The sequence below is a fragment of the Pipistrellus kuhlii genome, unplaced genomic scaffold (assembly GCF_014108245.1).
Source record: "Pipistrellus kuhlii isolate mPipKuh1 unplaced genomic scaffold, mPipKuh1.p scaffold_m20_p_1, whole genome shotgun sequence".
NCBI lineage: Eukaryota > Metazoa > Chordata > Mammalia > Chiroptera > Vespertilionidae > Pipistrellus > Pipistrellus kuhlii.
The window spans coordinates 170,021,490-170,044,672 of record NW_023425404.1 but is presented as its reverse complement, the minus strand read 5'-3'; the positions used below and the strand labels follow the sequence as shown (position 1 = coordinate 170,044,672).

Sequence of the window (23,183 nt, the reverse complement as noted above, 5' to 3'; positions counted from 1 at the left end):
TTAATACTAGTAAACTAAAATTATCATGGAATATGAGAGAATTCAGCTTATTACAATTACCTTGTTGGGGGGGGGGGGGTTTGGCATATGAACCAGTCTTTAATAGTAAATATTATTAAAGCGGTTGAATCGAAGAAGATTCAGGGCCTTATAGTCTTAAAAAAACAACAGTAGCACACACATAAGTTAAATTTCGGTGTCTATTACTTACCTAAAACCAACCCTAGAAACTTTTTCTGATTTAGTTTCTCATTTATAATTTGGCTTTCAGAATCCTATCTAATAAAAGGGTAATATGCAAATTGACCATCATGCCAACACACGAGATGGCTGTCCCCATGTGGTCAAAGATGGCCACCACAAGATGGTTGGCAGGGGAGGGCAGTTGTAGGTGGTCAGGCCTGCAGGAGAGGGAAGTTAGGGGTGACCAGGCCTGTAGGGGAGGACAGTTGGGGGCAATCAGGCCAGTAGGGGAGCAGTTAGGTGTCAGGCTGGCAGGGGAGTGGTTAGGGGGTGATCCGGCTGGAAGGCAGAAGTGGTTAGGGGCAATCAGGCAGGCAGGTGAGTGGTTGGGAGCCAGCAGTCCTGGATTGTGAGAGGGATCGTGCCTAAACAAATAGTCGGACATCCCTTGAAGAATCCTAGATTGGAGAGAGTGCAGGCTGGGCTGAGGGACACATTACCCCCGCCCCCCATGCACGGATATCGTTCACTGGGCCTCTAGTAAAGTATATGGGCCCTGGAAATCTGGGATGATGTTGGTGAAGATCAGCTTATAATGTAAATATAATCTCAGCATAAAAGTCACCCCCAGAAAAACAAACAAACTGGCTAATGGGTTAAATCTTTTAACACCCAGCATTGAGAATTTACCTAGGCAAGTAGTTTGATTTTTTGTCATTATTTGTGTACTTAATTAGAAAAAAACAAAAAACACGATGTTTTTTTTGTTTGTTTTTTGTTTTGTTTTTTTTAGTAATAGTAGACGTCGCCATGAAAGTGAAGAAGGAGACAGTCACAGGAGACACAAGCACAAAAAATCAAAAAGAAGCAAAGAAGGAAAAGAAGCTGGCAGTGAGCCTGCCCCTGAACAGGAGAGCACCGAAGCTGCACCTGCAGAATAGGCCTGGTATAACCTTTGTGTATATTAGTCCCAGAAATAGATACTACAAATCTTGTTTATTTTTCTGGATAATGTTTAAGAAATTTACCTTTAATCTTCTGTTAGTATAAAAGCTTTTTTCCCCAAAATAAAAGAGTGAATTTTTCATGTTAAGTTAAAATCTTTGTTTTGTAATATTTAAAAAATAAGATTACAATGATTTTATATCCAAGAAAGTATGTGAGTGAGGCACTCATCAGGGAATTTAAAGAATGGTGTTTAGCTGTGTACATATCAGTATCTGATAAAGGCCGAGGTAGAACATTTCCCTGAGTTAATCACATATTAGTCTCTCCATGTTTCTCTGCAAAAGGCATCAAAGGGCACCTCTGAGTTTTGAGAGTAGTCTTTTATCGTTACTGCTGTAGCACTGTGGGTTAGCATATTAAAGAACTCAGTTTTGATACCATAACTTTTGATAGCAAGTGTTCATGGTGAAATTGGAGAAATTTTATATGTAAACAAATGAATCTAATGGTATTTGAGAGGCCTCTGAAATAATTTAAGTGTAGTTTGTAGCAGGCACTGGACACTCATCACAATTTTGAATTCCCTCATGACCTATGAGGCTTGTTTGGCTTTTCTTGATGATTTTCTCAAGGCTCATTGGTTGAACAGCATGCCAATTTTTTTTTTTTTTTTATATATAGTGAATAAAGAAGTGACAAGAGCTTTAGTTATTTCCTATTAAATCTAAGAAAAAAAACAAGTTTTAATCCTCTGAGTAGTCATAATAGAAATGAATTTAGCGTCATATACTTAAAGACAACTATAATTTTTAAAAAATATTTATTTGATGAAAAACATTTTCCAGTAATGCACTTTTAAAATCATTTGGCTGTAAGTTATTTTTAAAATACTCAAATTTTTAATTTTATGATTCTAATTCATTTGAGGACATAAAAACCATTTCAGCTGTTGAAGAGCTTTTTATTAAATAGAAAAATATAAACGTAAATGTAGAGTGATGCAAAATCCTCCACACTGAATAAAAACTATTAGTAATGTTTTAAGAATTATATTTTCTGAGGTGCAATTGGCTTTCATTAGATTATAATTTTGCTGATATTATAGTTCACATTTTTATAATGTATCCCTTAAATACAAAAAAATGACAAGATAAATATATTGTTTCAACTTTTATGATTTTCTATGACCCAACAATTCTATAAAAATGTGCCAGGCCAAGAAACGATAGTGAGAGTGATTTTCCCTTTAAGTTCTTTTAGCATCCTTGCCAAGCAAGCATGTATCATTCCAGATGTACTTTTACCATTGACAGCAAGAAGAATGTCACCACATCTAAAAAAATAAAACAAGGTATATGATTAATATTTTGATCCATAGCTGAAGTTAATTCAAGTTTAATTGGATGTCCTAATTTTTACTATATCTGTCAATTCTACTCTCCTCCTCACTTTAAATGCAAACTCTCTAAATTCAGCTTGCATTAGAAGGGATTCATAAGCAAGTTGCTATATGGGACTAAGTAACTATAATCATTTTGGATTTCTTAGAAATTGCATGCTACATAAATGTGTTTAATTTTTTAAACCTACAAGTAAGCAAATGTGTTTCTGACCAATATGAAAGTTATAATACATGCCTTTTTTCAAGAAGGGCCATGCTTTTTTTTTATGCACAAAAATCCATAAAACAAAATATTTGAATATAAATGTTATAAATTTTTTTTGTTAAAATAGTTGTTACCTAATTCTTCCATCATTATATGCTGGTGTTCCTTCAACAATGGATTTGATAAAAAAAGGTTTGTTCCCATTGTATTCTTCATAACCTCCTACAATGCAGAAGCCCAGACTTCCAGCTGTGTTTCTTCTTAATACAATATCTTTGCAGTTATACAGGTACCTGCAATAGAATGTAATCAATATATAAGCAGTTTAGTTGAACTTAGTTGAACTCAGATAATAATTACTGTGATTTATCTTCCATTTCCTTTTCTGACAATTTTTAGAATAAATAGCACTAGATGGGTCTCACTCAAAATTGACCTTTGTACTGTTAGCTTGCTTTTTCTTACTGAACTTCTGTTTTCCATTGTTAAACACACTTTAACAAATGACACCATCTATTTATGTTTTGTTTATATGTCTACTGGGAAAGATAATCATTAATTTAATGCCTTAATTTATATTAAAAAGTTGGGATATGCATAAATCCTTATTTGGTGAACCAAATTCAAACATACTTATTATGGATGCCATTTTTACTTGTAGGTTTAAAAAATTTTCTTTTTAAATTGATCTCAGAAAGAGAGGAGAATCATCAATTGGTTCCCAACTGCATGCTTCCTCACTGGGGATTGAACCCACAACCTGGGTATGTGCTCTGACTGGGAATCTAACCAACCAGCTGAACCACAGGCAAAAGTCTTTGAATAAATTATTATTCTCAATTTTAAAAATAATTCAAACCTACCCTAATTAATGCATTTGTTGAAATTTGGAGTTTTGAAAAGTATTAGTTTATATATATGTAGTTCTACGTGTTTAATAAAGATTAGAGACAAAGCAGGCATAAAGTGAATGGAAAATGTATATTTAAAGACGAAGTATGATTCATATTGGAGTATAGAAAACTGGCAGTAAATGGAATAGCAAGTTATAAAAGGAATGGGAAGGGAAGAAGAGACCAGAGGTCTTCTGTAAATGAATAGAATTTTCAGCTAAAATAGAAATATAGATTGAAGACACTATTTCTTTATTCTGTGGTAGTTGGATGAGTGTTAACATAGGTGCAGGCTAATGTGCAAACTGTATTACAATTAGGATAGAAGGTCTATGTCAGGAGCTGGATTTGACTCGAAAATCCCTGAGTCCAGAAACGTTTGAAAAAATGAATATTTTCATTTTGACAAAAAAAAAAGATATTGGTTTGTTTATAAGTTGTACCTTAAGATATTAACTGCTTTTTGAAAAACCAATAAAACGTCTCTTGTGAAATGTTTTGTTAAGTGATGATGACATTGGTCAGTAACATTTGTTAAATTAATTTTAAATGAGCTTTTCCTATTTTGAACTCATTCAAGGCTTAATTGAAGAGTTCGCAAAGTATAAAGAGTAGCAAGGAGTTTAGTAATTTTTCTAAAGAAAATTATGGTTACCTTAAATAATTTAGACTGTTAAAAGGAGTTGATAAATACAGTGAAGTTGGTTGCTACTATTTTTTGTTCTTTTACTAGCTGTTCTTTCAAGGATTCCACTTTTCAGTGGATCTCAATATTTCACTGAACCCCTATATTACTAAAGTGTGGTTTCCAAAATATGTGCCTTTCAGGGTCTAGAGGCAAAACATTTTTGTCATAATAGCATGATCTTTGCCTTTTCACTCATTTTCTTATGATCATACAGTGGATTTTTTTCCAGAGAACACATGGTAGGTGATGTGGCAACAGAGAGAGTGCAGAAGTAGATATGAGTCCACTTATCTTCTATTAAGCCAAATATTAAAGAGGTTTGCAAAAAAAATACACAATGTCGGTTTCTCACTAACTTTTTAAAATAATGTCTTAAGAGGAAAGCAGTATATTAACATAATGGAGGATATTATTTTAAATAAGTAAAAAATTCTTCCTATTAATTCCTAAGGTAAATATCATTAGACATAAGCTATATAAACAAAAGTTCTTTAGCATCATCAACTTTTTAAATTTGTATAGGGGTCTTAAGACAAAAACTTTGGGAATTTCTGCTCTAGATGTGTTTATCAAACTTGGAAGTCCCATTGGTATCTCAGACTCAACATGTTCGAAACAAGTAATATTTCCTCATTCTTCCTTAATGTGATAAAATAATTGCATTGATGTCCCCAAGTGGCTACCCTACCGTGGTGTACCCAGTTGTATAACTGTGGTGTCTTCTGTTCTGATTCTGGACTCAGCCATAAGAGAACAGTGGAATTTTTGCCACCACCAGTCAAATCTTAGGTACATAAGTATGGCCAGCCAAGATCAACCAAGCCTAGCCTGAATCCGCTGAGCCCCCACAGACTTGGGAACTAAATATTACATATGGTTACTTGTTAACTGAGGTTTTACAGCATGATTGTGACAATACATAATTGATATGCCTACTCCTAATTTAGTTGTATCCCTTCTGCTTTTAAAAAGTTACTAAGGAAGCAATTAGGAAACTTAAAAATATAAATGCAAATTCCAAATGCAAATTCCATCTTAAAATTCAGTCACTATATATGAAAGAACTTCCAAAGGCAGTGAGAGTCATGGAGGGATGATGGAAGAGGGAATGCCCTTAGCTGAAGAGTGCAGTCCAAGCTGGTGGAGTCCTGGGGGCCATAGTGAGTGGTCCACTGATAGCAAAACGCGCATCCACTGGGAACACCAGAAGTAGGCAGGCTGACTGTTAGCAGAGTGTTCCCTGGGCCCAGTGTGGCAGGGGGAAAGGGCATGGGTGAGGTAATAACCCAAACAGACAACCCATATGGACAGGAAGTAGCCTGCCAATGCGGTAGGGTAAAGAATCAGCGGAGAATGCTACAAAAGTGGGAAGGTAACAGTAATAACAGTAACAGACAAAACCCACTCACCAGAAAAATGCTGTAGAAAAGAAGTTTTAACCACATAACTGTGAATTTAAACTACTTTTGAAATAATTTTAAGAAATCAGGGAAGATATGAGGGAATAAACTGACTGAGAAGAAGTGAAGAAATACAAAAATAAAGATATACTATTGAAAAACAAGGGATATGAAGGACAGATTAAAATAAGCAAAGAAAACAATGGAAATTAACAGTTGAAAAGAATTCAAGGGAAAATGAAACACGACACATCAAATACATATTTGGATTTTCTGAAAAGAAGAACCCAAATAGTATAAGTTATTTTGAACATTAGGTGAAAAGACCAAGCCACACACAGATGGGAAGAAATGAGATCACACTTCTCTGCCCCACAGTTAGTTAAACCTGTTAACCGGGGAGTTCCCTTTATAATGACGCAACCTCTTTCACAAGGACGTGTCAGTACTTCACGCCCGGAGGACGTAATTTCATTTTTTTATACTTAATGAAAATAAATGAAATATATATATATATATATATATATATATATATATATATATATATATTTCATTTATTTATATATATAAAGCACAAAGCAAAATACAAAATTACAAAAAAAAAATATAGAAAAGAATACCGACAAAAAAAAAATGGACACGTCGAATTAAAAAATTATAAGTTTTACAAACAATGATAAAGATTACAAAAAATAGCCGAAACCGGTTTGGCTCAGTGGATAGAGCAGTGTTTCCCAACCTTCTCTCATGATGAGAATCACCTGGTGGAGTTGTTAAAACACAGATTCCTGAATCCCAACTAAGAAGTGCTAAACTAGAATTTTTGGGAACATATAGGTAAAATTGTATACTTAGTGCTCTAAGACAGATTTTATATACAGAGCACTAAGTTAGGTATGCAATTTTACCTATATGTTCCCAAAAATTCTAGTTTAGCACTTCTTAGTTGGGATTCAGGAATCTGTGTTTTAACAACTCCACCAGGTGATTCTCATCATGAGAGAAGGTTGGGAAACACTGGGATAGAGTGTCGACCTTCGGACCTAAAGTTCCCAGGTTCGATTCCAGTCAAGGGCATGTACGTTGGTTGCCGGCACATCCCCAGTGGGGGGTGTGCAAGAGGCAGCTGATCGATGTTTCTCTCATCTCATCTCATCGATATTTCTAACTCTCTATCCCTCCCCTTTCCTTCCTCTCTGTAAAAAATCAGTAAAATATTAAAAAAATATACCGCCCCTCTCAGGGCGCAACATAAATTTCAAGGATGTATTCATACATCCTACCCGTTCCCGATATTGTTTACATTTGACCTATTTATAGGTCCTGCTCGGTTAACAGGTTAACAGTGATGTGGTGCTTACAAAGAGTGTGATCGATAATATATCCAGGCAAACTGCTATCTTGTACAAACGCATTTTACTAGAACCAGTTCCTATAGTAGGTGCTGTCACTGTACAGTCTGAATTTTTATTGTATTTTTGATATCTACTGATATGATACCTAGGGTATAAGATTTTAAAAAATCAGTACATAATATTGTGTATTATACTACTACGTATGTGTACAGAGATACTGCTTTTGCAAATAAATAACCATGCCCATTCATTTACATTTTGTCCATGGCTACTTTCATGCTAACACAGGACTGAATAGTTGCAACAGAGAGAGTATGACCTACAAAACCTAAACTCTGACCCTTTTCAGAAAAAGTTTGCCATCCCCTGACACAGATACTCCCTGGACAAATACACAAGGAATTGGTGACAGAGATTATGATCTGAGGGGTCTGGGGTGGGAGATTCAACCTTTCATTCTATATCCATTGGTGCCCTCTGAGGTTTGTACTATGCTTATTAAATTACTACTAGGTGAGAAGAGAGATGGAGGAAGACAAGCATTGCCAGGGTGACTGAAAACCAGTGGTGTCTACTGGCACTATTTTCACAGTGCCCTTCTACTCTTCAAGGAAATGAGCAAAATCCACACTAAACTAGGAAGAGCATACAGGTGCCTGCCCACGGCCTCGTAAGAGGAGGAAAGAAAGCCATTCACTTGATCATATTTGGAGTAAAAAGTTTCTCACATTTGTCCTATCTTACCTGAATCTTGATTACATAACAGAATAGCTTTGAAGCACAAAACGATTTATAATAGAATGCAGTTTCAAAAAGATTTTTTTAAACAAGTAATATCCTCTTCCACTTAGGTTCAATTCTAAATGTTTAAAGTTTTTAAGGTGCCTCAATGCTCAGCTGTTTAAAAACGTACTCATTTAAAATTTATCAATTACTGAAGGCTCAAATCAGAATTGAGGACAGTTTGTATTTGAGTCAGGGATGTTTTATAAACCTCATTAAAAAAAAAAAGAAAAAAAAAAAAAAAAAAAGACCGATCTCCACCCTCAAGAAAAATGTACTAAAACCAAACATCCTGCTCTCGTTCATTTAATTCTAGCCAGCATATCATCTTCAGTAACTCCAATATTTAATGTTTAAATCATGCATTTGGAATTTGTAAGAATCTTCTGAAGGCCCAGAGTTAGTGTTTATGATGCGGATGAATAAAACCCAATTTATCTGCCCTCTGGATATTTGTTTACAGCCACTTAGCAAGTCTACCCCCAAATCCTTTCCTGAAGTGTCTGAGCCAAAACAGCTATATACTGTAAGATTCTAGTTGCAGCTCATTAAGTTAATGTGCAAGAACTCACAAGAGTAGGTACTAAGGAGAGAAGATGAGAGATGCGTTCTCAACACATGCATAAGCATAGGTGAAGGCAAAGTGTTCTGCGTCGCTTTAGGTTTAGCCTGGGCCATGACAGGTTGAGGCAAAACCATAGATGGGAGTTATCCTCCATGCAAGATCCTAGGGCTGCCCCTACTTGAGTGAACACCCTGGATTTCAGCATCCTTTTCCTATCAGCTGAGCTCCCTGTTGCAAGACGACGAACGACTCTACGTGGCAGACCTGTGAGTACCTCATGATGAATTCCTAATGTTTCCACATGCAGGCTTTTGTCCCTGCCCTATGATCTCTGCAACGCATTTTCAGTTACAATTATTTCAAATAGCCCCACAACCAGGCCAGGGATTCATTAAGATGCTAGTGCCATGAGTCAGCCCAAGAGAGGGAAAGAATGGTAAAAAAATATATAGTTATTTCCTCCCACACCTCCCCAAGGATGTCACATTGGGACTCACCATGGTAATTCCAGCCACATGACCCAGGAGGGGGACCAGTCACTGGGTGGGGCCATGTTGTGGTTGGAGTCCAGAGCTGTTGGGCTGTTACATTCTTCCTGGGACTCACACTGTTTGACTTCCAAAGCTTTAAGAACCATCGAGGAGGATGTGCTTTTCAATAATGCAACGGCCTTGTTCCGGCTGACCTCTGTTAGTTCAACCCCATTCACATTCAACAAAATGTCACCTGGTGGTCAGAGAAGCAGAAGCCATCCTTAGTGCAATAGGACCTTCTCTTACAGTGCAAAGGAGCAGGGACTGACGGATGTGGTGAAGGAGTGAGGGTGGGACACATGTCAGCCTCTTGCATTGACATGAAGCTGAATTCTCATAGAAAATGGTGAATTGTGTGCATTCTGCAAGGCACTGGTAAGTCATGTTTAGAGGTTTCTAAAGCATACCCATTGGTGTTCGGCTCTTGTCATTAAAAAAACAAAAAACAAAAAGGAATAGCCTCATTTACCATTTAATCAAAGAAAATCTACATTTTCACTCCTTTTTTGTTTCATGTTTTTAGCACAGAGGAAGAGCACTTGGCAAAAGCTTTCAGCACCTGCACAGAGCCTAGCGTATGATAGGCATCTAATACACATGATATCAATGAGTAAGGAACTACCCCTGAGAGTATCTGACATGGAGTCTACAACAGTTAAGAAAAATGGGCCCTGGAACTGTTTTCTCAAAGAGGTGGAAAGAAGAATTAACATTTCTATTGATTGCACAGGTGCTAAGAACTAGCATTGGTTAAGCACCTACTGTGTTCTCTCACAAATCACTTCCTGGTTGGTCTCATTATTCTGCACCCAGGTGCTTGGATAAAAGTGAAAAGCAAGAGAAACTAAGATACATACCTTCCCTGCCTTCATTTTCTGTTTTATTTCCTGATCTTTCTGCCTCCTTTAAATAGATTTTTGTTTTTTTTTTTGTTTTAAATATAGAATAACCACAGCAAGAGTAAAAAATAGGGGAAAGGTAGGAAAGGCCTTGAGTCCTTCCTGACCCAAAGTATACATCGTTAGGTTGGCTGACTAAATCCCTTAATATGCCATCCCCCTTGGCTCCACAGACTGAGGAACTGTCTTTAGAAACTTTACATTTTATCTCTTGAATCTGAATCCTTAAGTAACATAATTGCCCAACCATTTGAGTTACCCCTTCATGTGGAATTGACGATATTATTAAGGATACACATTTGACATCTTCATTTCCGAAGTCCAGGACACACAAGATTAAAGTAACAAAACACTTTCCACCAGTGGGAAAGTACCTATGGCATGGTACTTTCACTTAATATTCAATCAGAGTATCCAATTATTTTCCTTATACAGCTCATAAAATTGAGTAATTCATAAATAGTTTCATCACCGGATAAATCCAGCAAAGGATCACTTAGATTAAACGGAACAAAATTATGCCATTTAACCAAGGCAACTTGCTCGGAACTAGCATTTTCCTATTAATTCTTGGCATAGTTTGCAGTACTTGCTTCACTAGCAAGCAAGGTGGTGCCCACATCAATACACTTGAACTAAGGAGGGTTGAAACCCAGTCTGGCAACTACACTCAGACTATTCATGGTCAATGGGTAACAGATGTCCCGGCCAGATCACCCTCACATTTGCTTGTTAAATCTGGAAACAGTTACCTAACCTAGCAAGCTGCTAATTCATCACAACACTGCTGCCCCAGAACCTTAAGTTTCTTTGATTTTTACCTGTTTTTATTCTTCCATCTCTGCTTATGACTCCTCCGGGTTCAACACTGATGACGTAGATAGGCAAATCCCACTCACTGTGTGATGCTCCCCCTGAAACAGTCATCCCAAGAGATTCGCTGGGATCTTTTCGGATACTAACCACCTTCTCATGACAAGTGACTGCAAGAGGGAGGTGCTAAGGGCACAGACAGAAAAACATGGGTTTGCATTTCCTACATACAACATGGCACAAACATATGACAGTGGTGTTTGGTCTCACAGAGAAAGACATATAGAGAGAACCCTTGTTTTGCCACCCTCTCCCCCAGCCCCTAGGGCAGAGTTATATTATCCCAAATTCTATAGGCTGATTCAGAGGAACTTTACATTTCAGTAAAAATTGACCATTAAAAATGGAAGGAACTGTATCCCAAATTTTTCAAGTGATTCATTCCTGATAGTCAAGTCAACTTTTTGGAAATAACACTCATTTCATTCATGAATATCAGGATTTTTTTCTAAGTTACAAAAGCAACCATATTTTAAATAATAGTGCCAGTTAACTTTATGCAGGTAATCAATTATAGAAATTCTAAAAAAAAATAAAAATGGATTTCATATGTATATGACTCTTAAAAATTCACCAATATCTAGGTCTCTCCTAATTAGCATCTTTACGTGTTAGTATTTCTAAATATGCAGTCAGTTGTACTTTTTCATTTTGCTACATAAAATATATATAAATATAAAACTATAGTATACACAATTGTATAGTATACACTGGATAAACTTTTGAAAAACAAATTAAGAGAACTTATTTTGATTTACTAGCACTAGATGAAAACCATGCAAAGCTATATGCAGCATTATCATGAAAGCAATATGTAGAGAAGGTCAAGGGCACTGCTTACCAATGAATACATATCAATGTATTACTTTTTCAAAAATGTATTCTCCTCCCTGCTGGTGCAGTGATCTAAGCAGCGGTCACCAACCGGTGGCCTGTGAGATCTGAAAGGTTGGCAACAGCTGAATTCTAAGGGACTAAGATTGTGGACATGTGCACTGCAAATAAATATAATACTTGGTTAAACCTCAAAGAAGCATCTGGCTCAAAGCATAGCTATAGTTGTACCTAAGGAAGGAACCTTTGTGTGTGTGTGTGTGTGTGTGTGTGTGTGTGTGTGTGTGTATATATATATTGATATTGATATTGATATATATATATATATTGATATATATTGATATATGTACAAAAAAGTGTAAGTGCTAGCTCTTTAACAAAAAAAAAAGAAAAATTATTATCTGTGTTACTATTTGCATTTCTGTAAAGAAACTGGGAGAAAAATTGGTTTCTTGGGGGTAGGTGGAACAGGGACTTCTTAAAATATCCTTTCCATTTGAAATCTAATATCTATATCTATATATCTCCTATTCAACAAATCATATAAATTCTAATTAAACATCTACAAATTGGATGGATGACATCATATAGATCTATTTTACCTGCAAGCACAGGGTCAATTTTTAAAAATATATATTTTATTGATTTTTTACAGAGAGGAAGAGAGAGAGAGAGCTAGAAAAGTCGATGAGAGAGAAACATCGACCAGCTGCCTCTTGCACACCCCCTACCGGGGATGTGCCTGCAACCAATGTACAAGCCCTTGACCAGAATCGAACCCGGGACCTTTCAGTCCGCAGGCCGACGCTCTATCCACTGAGCCAAAACGGCTTCGGCATAGGGTCAATTTTAAATGCCTCATTAGGAAACAAGATAAGCCTAGGCTTTTGTGTGCATTTATTATCTTATGATTTCCTGCAGTTTTAAGTTAGCCATGTCTCTCTTAATGGCCTATTACTGTACCCCTCGCATTGACCATAGTAGCATTTAGCACATTGAAGATGGGTTTAAGTACATGTTTGCTGAATAAATGGATGAATACATTGCAAATTGCCACAAATCATTTTTGGTAATAATAGAATAATAAATCAGAAATTGAATAATTATGGCAAGGTATATATTATAATTAGTACTTGTAAAGTCTGGATTGTGTTTATATAAACCCCAGAGCCTTGAAGATAATGGTTATCAGATGAGGGTTATAAAACTGAAATAAGACTTTCTTTAGATAAAAGTTTCAAAATAAGCACTAGTAATAGTCCTAGCACTCTGGCTAAGGCCAATGAGTAACTTAGAGGGGCTCTCAAGATCCATTCTCAGCACATGACCTTTCCCTTCTGAAAAGCAATTAGATGCAGGATGTCTCTTCCTTCAATTAGAAGCATCTCTCAAAAGAAACCCACTTGGAGATGCAGGCAGTTCTGAAATGCCTCCAACGTGGCAAGAATTCTAAACCCAGAGACTCCCACTGGCTGTCCTGCTGCTTCAGCTCATTCCTGTGGATATTCATAAAGCATTTACTCCTGATGCTCACAAAAAAGGGCTTCAGTTCATTATTTCCACATGTGGGACCAGGGGTATCGTAAGGGTTGCTGATCAATCTCCCAAGGTGATGTCTAAAACACAGTCTGGAATATTCTGAAAAACAAGGATCTCTCACACACACATACCTCACACACTATCTCATCCTTGAACAGCTGCCTAATACTGCGTGTGGATATGTTATATTCCCCACTGATGACAGGTTGTTTGCAGTCTTCTGCAAAATTAAACAGGGACACTGCAAACATCTTAGACTCACAGTATCTTGTGCCCTTGTGTAACTATTTCCTTATGCTAATGTCCTCGTATTACAATGGAGAAATCAAAGAGCCTGGGCATTTTACATTTCAATAGATATTGATAAATTACCTTTGAAATGGTTTCTATAATTTATTATCTCTACAAGACATTGTGGAAATACTGATTTCTCACAATTGTGCCAAAACTAGGTTTTATCCATATTAACCAATATTTTCCCAGGTGAAAACAAAGATTCTAATAATGTAATTGCCTTTCTTTGTAGTAAGTTTGAACATCTTTTATTGATATTTGGGTTTCTAATAAGCTTATAAGATTTGTGATAATGTGATCACTCAAGCTCCTAGCTTCATCTATGAAATGGGTAAGAAAGCCCATGTACAGCAAACATGTGGCTAAAAGTAATATAACCTAATGGAAAATAGAACTTTTGTTTTTTCTTTTAAAAAAAGGTGTTATAAAATTCATTTGAAAGTAGCAAAATTCCAAATCTTATGAAATACTCCCAGAAGTTACATCAGCTTCTCTTCTCCCACTCCAGCTAACAGGAATTCGTGAGGCTTTAATATTTGTTGTGAATAAATATTGCTGGAATAACAGATTGGCCAGCTACACCTTTGGGAAAAGGAAGGAAATACCTATTTGTTTCATATTTAGGCAGGTCCAGGCAGGCAAACCAAGACTTACTATTTTAAAACACAAGGGAAGTGAAACAGGTGTCAGGAGGAAAATTGGGACCTGCATCCCAGGATGTCTGATTCTAAATCCATGCTCCTCTCTATCCCGTTTTGCTTTTAAAGGGAACACTGAAAGGCAGGGTCTAAATTAACTTATCAATATTCAGGCATCTGTCAGAAAAACACATTGAAGAACTAATCACCCAATTTTTCCAGAGGGAGTTTAACTAGTTCATTGTCTACAGAACTCAACCCAAATCAAATTGTGTCAAATAAATCACATGACACATGTTTTGGTTGTGGAAAGCTACGTTTTCCCGGCTGCAGAGGTGTCATTTGTGTTTTTACATGCAAGTTCCTGGAGATCAGAACCTTCTTTCACTTCTTCGATGCTTCTCAAATGGCCTTTCTGCACTGAGCAACTACGGGCTAAACAGACATGACTAGACTCCCTGAGATAAGAAATGTGTCCATGTGTCTCGTGTCTCCCACATACTGCTTTACCCACAGGAGAGACACGCCTGTTGTAGGAATGGAAAAGCCCATACCCTCTGTACCCAGACTTGCCTAACTGTGGTGGGGAGAGGAGAGTTAAATACAACAGAGATCTTCTTCTCCCCCTGTTTCTACTTTGGAGACTTGAGGGTGCTCCCTAATGTTTTATGATGAAACCGTTTAAGTTGATTAAAACATGTCAGGGCCACCAGTGTACTATCACTCAGCTATAAAATTACATAATAGAATATTTGCTTTGGGTTTTTGAAAAAGCATTTTAGACATATTAAAAATGCATAAAGATGAACATAACTTGCCCATATACTCTGCAACCCTGTGTCAGACACACATGTCCCATGTACAGCTGAGGTGCCTCTCTGACTTCCCTCTGGTCACATTCCCTTTCCTCTCTCGGAGGCAACCACACTCCTCAACTGGATGCCTATTTGTTCTTTAACTTTTGAATTCATTAAAAACTTTTCTGTCTCACTAATCTCGATTTGTCTTCTTTGGTATTTCTTTGGGTAATTTTACTTCCTGCTTTCAAAAAGCCATGTTGTTTTCCTAAACAAAATACAACTTCAGTAGGATCATAAAAAAATGAAACCATCAAAGAGCCATCTATGTCTTCATTGCATTTTTAAATATGCCCCTTTTAAAGTGTGCGTGAGAGCATTTCAGAAGGCAGAGAGAACTATAAATTAAAATGAAAATAATTACAATTTCTACTGGGCCCAGTTTGTTATGCGTGTTTTCCAGGAATTGAACATGAGAGAGGGTTTCAGCAAAAATTTGATCAGGCCCTCCTGGCTCTTTCCATGATTCATTATGGTTAGGTAAAGGGGCTATAAAACCACAGGGCTGGTGGAAGCTTCATTCTTAGTGGTTTAGTGAGCTAGGATATAATATGGTCCTGCTAACTCAATTATAATTAGTTAACTAGATTAAAACTTTAATTAAGAGAGTAAACTAGTCTTCTATTAATAGCATTAAATTTACGTAAACAAACTAATGGTATTTACTAGTGAAAAGACACCAAGGAGTTCTTATCCATAAAATGTTTTAGCAAGGAAGTACTTGGTCTGTTGAGATTGCTTATTGTAAATAAACCTGGAAATTTTTATGGATTTATGGGGCATAGCTGGCTGGTAGGCTAGAGAAAGGGGAGAGGGAGTATCCTTGTAGGCTGTGGAATTAACAGCATACGAAGCAGAGATGCTCCAAAATCAAAATTTTGATTGTAGTTTCTACAATACATACATTGCTCAAAAATTCAAACTTGTGAATTATTCCAAACTGAAATCTAGCCTGATGTGGCATGTAGACATTCCCTAATCTGATGCAGGAAGAATGGGCTATCTATAAGATTTTTTAGTTACAAGTAATTTTTTAAATTATTTTTTTATTGTCTAAAGTTTTACATGTCTTCTTTTCCCCCAATGGACCCCTCCTCTAGTCACAAGTAATGTAATGAAACGGGATCTCAGAAGTAATGGCAGCCAGAAATTCATCACCATCACAATAGGATGCCAAGTGGAGGCTATTGGACTCATTTGGTCTAAGCAAGGTGTGTGTTGCTTAGACACCCAATCAAATGGAGATGTTATGGCGCTGCCTCTAACATTGGCCACAGGCAGAAGTAGAAACTGGGCTGAGGCACCGCATTGAAAGAGGGGCTCCCGCACATGGCTTCCCTGCAGATACATGCTGCTTCATCCCCCGTTTTTAAAAATGTTTCTGAATTTGAATTCCATAAGACAGGACATGTGCTCTTTGGATTGCCCAATCCCCACCACTTGCTAGTGTTACATGAACTTCAAGTGTTTATATTATCTTTCTGGGTCCTTCTGCAAAAAACAAACACCCTAAAAAATAGCAGGAGGATTGCTCCTTTTCAGGCAGACTGGGAACTTCAAAACCCAGAAGCCAAGCAAACCTCTTGCTTCATTTCAAAGCGAATGAAAAAAACAGTCCTTAAACAAAATGAGTTGAAATAACATGACATCTATTTGGCTTAGACCAGAAATTATGAGGTCTGCCAGATCACGTTTCAAAACTCTCCTGCATCTTCCTTGCTCCTGCTGGGATGGGAGACACCTGCTATCCCTCCAGGTCTTGAAGATGGGACTCTGGGCTTTCACTGTGACAAGATAAGTCACATAGTGTTTAAGTGATGAAATCCAGAGATGACACTCAGACATGTTAATGGGTGCAGCCTTCCCCAAGAAACAGCTCACCGCAGAAGCAGTGGACATACCCTGCTGGGCCTCACCTTGGGGTTGTGGCTCCTGTCCCCTGGCCCCGAGGACCGGCTGCCGTTGCTGCTCCAGCCGGCTTCCTGAAAGATGTCAGGACTCTGCTGACGGGCCTGGCGGGACACGATGAGGTGGATGCGCCGTTCGCTGGCCTGGGTGATAAGACACAGGCGTTAGCACCGGGAGCTTCCGTCCCAAGCTTCCAGGCACCAGGGTTACCGAGATGTGCGAGTTGGGTTTTACCTTTTTTTCTTTTATGGAAAAAAAGTGGTTTCTGGTATTTTTCATGGCTGTGCCCACTTTGTAATTGACAAGAACATGAGTCATTTCCTTTACCCCTTATCCAATGGGTTCAACCGTACACAGCCTGAAATGTTTGAGAAACTTTCCAGATAGAATAGGGCCGTGGTCGGCAAACTGCGGCCTGAGAGCCACATGCAGCTCTTTGGCCCCTTGAGCGTGGCTCTTCCACAAAACACCACGGCCTGGGCAAGTCTATTTTGAAGAAGTGGTGTTAGAAGAAGTTTATGTTTAAAAAATGTGGCTCTCAAAAGAAATTTCAATCGTTGTACTGTTGATATTTGGCTCTGTTGACTAATGAGTTCGCCGACCACTGGAATAGGGTGTACAGTGTAAAGTAGGAGCCCTGTCAAAAGTCAGACCAAGGGTCAGCGGTAAAGAAAAAGCAGTAGAGTTATTGGCAGGAGTGTTACTGCCGCAGGAAGAGAAATTCTGCGTCTGACGGTTTCAAACATCCGGGTACTGGAAATGTTGAGCACTTCAGAACTACAGGGGTGACCCAGTGGCCCTAACACAGCCCGATCAAAGGCCTTTGCCTCAACCCTTTGCTTTTCACCTGAATATCATTAATTCTGACTACTAGTCTAATACCCTGTTTCCCTGAAAATAAGACAGTGTTTTATATTAATTTTTTCTCCCAAAGTTGCGCTAGGTCTTATTTTCAGGGGATGTCTTATCTTTCCACGTGCTAGGTCTTATTTTCGGAGGATGTTTTATTTTCGGGGAAACACGGTAGCTGTGTAAGCTGATCCTTGGACAGAGTGTTCCAAATAGCAAATACATTCCTGATTGGTAAGGTCCATTCCACACCATAAATGTGCAAGTTGGCTTTCTGCCACCGAGGAGTTCCACGTGTGCTTGAGAGCATGAAAGCTGCTGGTTGCTAAGGCTTCAGCTCTTCAAGGCAGTGAGTCAAGACCTAGGGCCTGTGAAACACACATGAACAGGGCTTCCTGATGGCCCGGTGAAGTAGCCTCTTGAGCTGACCCATCACTCTAGTAAAAGCTAACAGTGCCTGAGGCATGGCTAGATTTGATTAGAAAAGTCCCCTTCAAAATACTAAATTTGGGGACAAGAAAGGTAGAGAAGAGTAAGTTCTAGGGGTTCCCTTCTTCATCCCACCTCCTGACCACTCACAACCACCGCAGGCCTGACATCGGCCTGCTTGCCTTCTTCCGCTGCAGGCATGGTCATCAGACCACAGGAAAGTCAGGCCACGAAAGGAGCCACGGAAAGCCTTGCTTCATTTCTGGATTTGAATTCCGTAAGATGGGAATTCAAAGGAGCTCAGAAAGTGGGAACTAAGCTATCTGCTTCCTGCCTCTTCTCTGCATCCGTCCTTCCCACAGAACATAGCTCCCTGCCACTCTCAGGAACTAGGACCTTGTTTGTGAAACCTGAAGCAGTAAGTACCCACCAATGACATCAGATCCCCACTGTGGTCCAGCACAGACCAGCCCAAACCTTCACAACTCTGCATCCTTCTATTGATAAACATCTCTCCTAGGGCTTTCTGAAAACCTAGGGGTCAATGGGGTGGTTGTACATTAGATGAATTTTTAAGAACAACTGCTGAAACACCATAAGGGTGTCTATTGTAAACGTCATGGTAGATGTGGGCCAGTCAAATAAATTCGTTTCATATAAAGTTAGCAAATTCTGTCAAAAAGGACTTAAAAGGAAAGTTCAGGTCCTTCGCTCATTTTCACTTCTGAGGGTCTACCCAGCACTTGCCCTTTCTCTGTTCCTTCACCCATTTCCACTCCTCTGGTGTTTTTCATCACATCTAAAGCCCATGTCAGAACAGAACAAAAATAACAAGCCCAAGAAACAATAATGAGCAAGCTGACATGAAGAACTGAATTCAATTCTTGGAAGAGTATTTTGTAATTGCTGTCTCTTTCTTAATACTGTAAGCCTCACTTATCTCAATGAGGTTATCTTTGTGAGCTTTCTGAAGCAAAAATTATTAATTGATAAGGAGTGGCAAACATTCAAGTCAAAACTTCAATGGCTGAGCCCAGATTCACTTATCTTTAGGGAAACTCCAATGTTTTGAAGGTTCTGGGCAGCAGATCTGTCTCTAGGCCAGCATACTGTGCTGCGCCCACTCTGGACCAGGAATGTGACCTGACTACCTCATAAAAGTTTAGAAAACCCAAGACTTACATGTTCGATCAGCTTGCCAGGCAAAATCCAAAATGGCAAGGCACAGCCTTCAAGAGCTATTTAATTCACATTGCAAGCACGAATTTCTCACTGGATTTTCAAATGCTGACTTTTATTAAGTTGTTGGCAGGAAGAACACTCCAATAAATAACCCTGGTATCGATTTACGTGGAAATAAATTCCCTGCAAGGCTGGATCTGTGGCTCTCACCAGCCACCTTATAAATTGCTCTCAGCAAGACTCTATCTGATGCACTTTCTTTCTTTAGCTTTTGAAGTCGAAGGTGGAAAATGGGCTAATGTGTTTGTCCTGGCTCCTACTCTCAGGAACAGCTGGATTCAGTGCCGAGAAACAGGCCTTAGCATCAGTCTTTCTTTCCACGGAGATGAATCTGGCGTGAATGTGGAGTGAGGGGGAGAAGGTGGGCGAGGGGGAGACAGACTGAATGAAAGAGAGAATGACAGAAACTTATTTCATACAGACATAAACATGGGCCAGGGAGATGGGCGCGGCAGACCCGTCATTGAAATAAACGCTCGAAGGAAGAACATACTACAGGTCGGAGGCAGGGCAGCTTCCCTCTTGCATCACTTGGGTGCTGCAGTCTGGAGGAGAGGACTGTTGAACAAACTGTGTCTGGCTCAAGCAGTAGACAAGGCAAGAGCTAGATCCTCTCACTTGAACTTCCTCCCCTCTCTCCGTTAGCATCCTCAGTGTTGCTCTAGACCAGTGTTTCCCAAACTTTTGACATATGTGTACCCCTTCTATAATTTTCGTAACTCTGAGTACCCCTTGTACTCATGAGAATGTAGAATTAGGTGAAGCTAAGCACGGTGCAGTGCATATCCCCACCAAACTCTGGTGCAATGCGTACCCCCACCAAACTCTTCCCGGACCTCTGGGGGTACCCGTACCACACTTTGGGAAACACTGCTCTAGACAAACTCTGGGCACAGTGGTCACAAGTTGCACAGCCTCATGGCTGTGCAGAATACTCCTTTCTCTTCCAAGAAAGATCCACGCATCAAACTCCCTCTCTCCTTTTGGGTTAGACTGCGCATGTGTCAAACACAAGGCCCGCGGGCCAAATCCGTCCCGCCAGGCCTTGCAATGTGGCCCGCACCACGCTGTCATCACTGCACTCTGCTGCGTTTCCATCACAATGACAGTTTATGACTGTTCAGTGAACCATTCGGCCCGCGATTTAGGCTGGATTTTAGATTTTGGCCCCTTCTCTGATTGAGTTCGACACCTCTAGGTTAGAGGAAAGGGATTCTGATGACACCCACATTCTCCACTGTGCACCTCAGCTTGTTGGCAGCCATTCTCTCCCCGCAGCTGGCGTATGCCGGCTCTGGGTCAGGCACTTCACTAAGAGCCTTGGGGACATGCTCTTGCCCTCAGGGCCCTTGTCCTGCTTCAGGGACAGTCAGAAGCAGGTGCCATGAGAGAGATGTGGTTAACACACAAGAGTTTCAGAGGCAGAGCAAATTACTTCTATTTAAAATGATAGGAAAATCCTAATGTTTAGTTTTAATCCTCTGGCTTTCTCTGAGTATTATTTCTCATGGAAAAGCTTATTTTGGGTTGTTCTTTGTAATGGCTATTTTTCTCTAAGCATTTGAAATTTGACTAAAAACTGCCAATAATAATTATATGATGGGAGCAAGCAGAGGCCACAGCAGGAAACCAGAGTCCAGCAGCCTCATTTATAGGTAGCCCATGTAAAAATAAGAAACTTCATCTCTAGTAGTCAGAAGGAGTCTGAGAGTATCTGGTTTCATCATGTTCAGCCTGGGAATGGCTCTTTCCCCCATACAACTCACTATGACCAAGAAACTGCTCATATTGTCAGGATGCAACATGGGCCAGAACAGAACGATGACAATCAAAGATGCTACTGCACAAGGAGCCAGGAGAGGCATTTTGTAGAGCCAATTGTTGGAGGAGAGGGGTCTTTCTACTATCCTGGAATTACAAGAGTCCATGAAGTCACAGAGAGAGACAGAGAGAGAGAGAGAGAGAGAGAGAGAGAGAGAGAGAGAGAGAGAGAGAGAGAGATAGGGTCAGCCACAAATAAAGGCAGAGCAAGAGAGCACGGAGCACTTGTACTCATCTAGCCAAAGGCTTCACATATTCATCTGGAAAGGAGGATTGGAGTTAAACCAAATGGTCTATAGAATTTGCTGCTTTCAAATATGCATATACCATATTTTCCGGTGTATAAGACGATCCCCTAATTTTACAGTTAAAACATAGGTTTAGGCCTATATTCGCTGTATAAGACTACCCCTCACTTCAAAGAAAAAACTTACTTTGCCATCAAGATCTGCAGGTAATTTTTGTGCAATTTTGGTCTTTTGCCCCCGATTTTCAGTTGACTTTTTTTCATTTCAAAAGTCGCCTTATACGCCGGAAAATACAGTATATATTTCAAATATGCATATTTGAAGGCAGCAAATATATATATATATATATATATATATATATATATATATATATATATATATATATATATAAAATCCTCTCTGAAGATAACTCTCATTGCCTTCACAGGAGATACAGGAGATTCCTGTTTGACTGGGTGGCTGTCTTGTTATAGAGATGAGTAAGAGGTATAGTTGGATTTATAATAATATTAGAGGCCCAGTGCATGAAATTTGTGCACAGGGGCATGGGGGGGCGGGGGGGGGGGTCCCTTAGCCTAGCCTGAAAAGATGCAAGAGTTATACACCTGGCCTGGCCAGAGGCCCTCCACAGCCGGGCACAGAATGCTTGCCTCATCACTGGGGTGATGAGGTAAGTGTTCCCCCCATCGTGGCTGCAGAGGGCCTTCCACAGCTGGAGTGGAATGTTTGCCTCATCGCCGTGGTGACAAAGCAAGCATTCTGCCAGGCTGCTCACACTGCTCACTCTCAGCAGCCCCCCCACCCCGCCCCAGGACTGGGGGACTCAGGGGGTGCTGAGAGGACTGGGAGCCACCATCTTGTGGCTATGGGCACTGCCACCTTTGTGGTGGAGTGACAGTCAATTTGCATATTCCCTCTTTATTAGATAGGATAGGCTGTATATAGAGTTTTTCTCTATTTAGCATTTCATCCATTTAATATCGCAGGTCTTAACTATTTCTTTAAAAACAACATCATTCTGTATCTACATACCTAACAGGTTTCTTTTCCCAGGAACCCAGAGTGAGACAATCTAGCTTTCACTGATTCTCACTGTGCACCTGTGAGGATAGCTCTTTTTTTTTTTTTTTTTTTTAATAGATATATTTTATTGATTTTTTACATAGAGGAAGGGAGAGGGAAAGAAAATTAGAAACATCGATGAGAGAGAAACATCAGTCAGCTGCCTTCTGCACACCCCCCATTAGGGATGTGCTTGCAACTGAGGTACATGTCCTTGACCGGAATCAAAACTGGGACCTTTCAATCCACAGGCCGACACTCTATCCACTGAGCCAAACCGGTTTCAGCATCTTTCTAAGCTTTCTGGAGTTTGCCCCACACTTCAGTTTCCCTCCCAGCAGCTGCTCAAGTGTTGTTCTCAGTTCATCCACCCTGTGCTCCCACAGCCTGGGGACTGTGGAGAACTGGCTCCATACAGCTAGAAAGTCACAGACATGGAAGAGATGTCAGACCTCATTAAACCCAGATTTTTCTCTGTAGTCCATGCTTCAAGTCCCCTGCAAAATCCTTGCCATGTTGTTATCAGCTCATGCCTCCCATGACAGTGAACTTGCTGTGTCCCAGGGCAGTCAGGCACTAATGAGCAAGTTTGTCCTCAGGTTGAGCTTACATTTGCCATTCTCTTGCCTGCCCATTGGTTCTGGCCACGTCCTCCAGGGTAACCCAGAGTCAATTTCCACGTGACAACCCTCTCTGAAGATAACTCTCATTGCCCTCGCTTAGCTCTTCTCCTTT

General features: G+C 39.4%; 2 protein-coding genes across 30 annotated transcripts in view; one reads left to right on the top strand and one right to left on the bottom strand.

The window, feature by feature from the left end:
* Positions 1-1,276, top strand: part of FIP1L1 (factor interacting with PAPOLA and CPSF1) — a 74,475-nt gene extending 73,199 nt beyond the window's left edge. For all 25 annotated transcript variants that reach the window (XM_045572580.1, XM_036416316.2, XM_036416412.2 and 22 more), the window contains one exon: positions 977-1,276. In XM_045572580.1, coding sequence (XP_045428536.1) covers positions 977-1,124 — 148 coding nt within the window. In that variant the 3' untranslated portion in view covers positions 1,125-1,276. The remainder of the gene's footprint in view (positions 1-976) is intronic.
* Positions 1,277-2,029: 753 nt separating this feature from the next.
* Positions 2,030-23,183, bottom strand: part of LNX1 (ligand of numb-protein X 1) — a 118,774-nt gene continuing 97,620 nt past the window's right edge. For 4 of the 5 annotated variants that reach the window (XM_036416204.2, XM_036416231.2, XM_036416213.2 and 1 more), the window contains 5 exons: positions 16,806-16,940; positions 10,676-10,853; positions 8,920-9,148; positions 2,873-3,031; positions 2,030-2,464 (listed from right to left, as the gene is read on the bottom strand). In XM_036416204.2, the coding sequence (XP_036272097.1) occupies positions 2,329-2,464; positions 2,873-3,031; positions 8,920-9,148; positions 10,676-10,853; positions 16,806-16,940 (837 nt within the window). In that variant the 3' untranslated portion in view covers positions 2,030-2,328. The remainder of the gene's footprint in view (positions 2,465-2,872; positions 3,032-8,919; positions 9,149-10,675; positions 10,854-16,805; positions 16,941-23,183) is intronic. The other variant, XM_036416222.2, reaches the window with a different exon arrangement.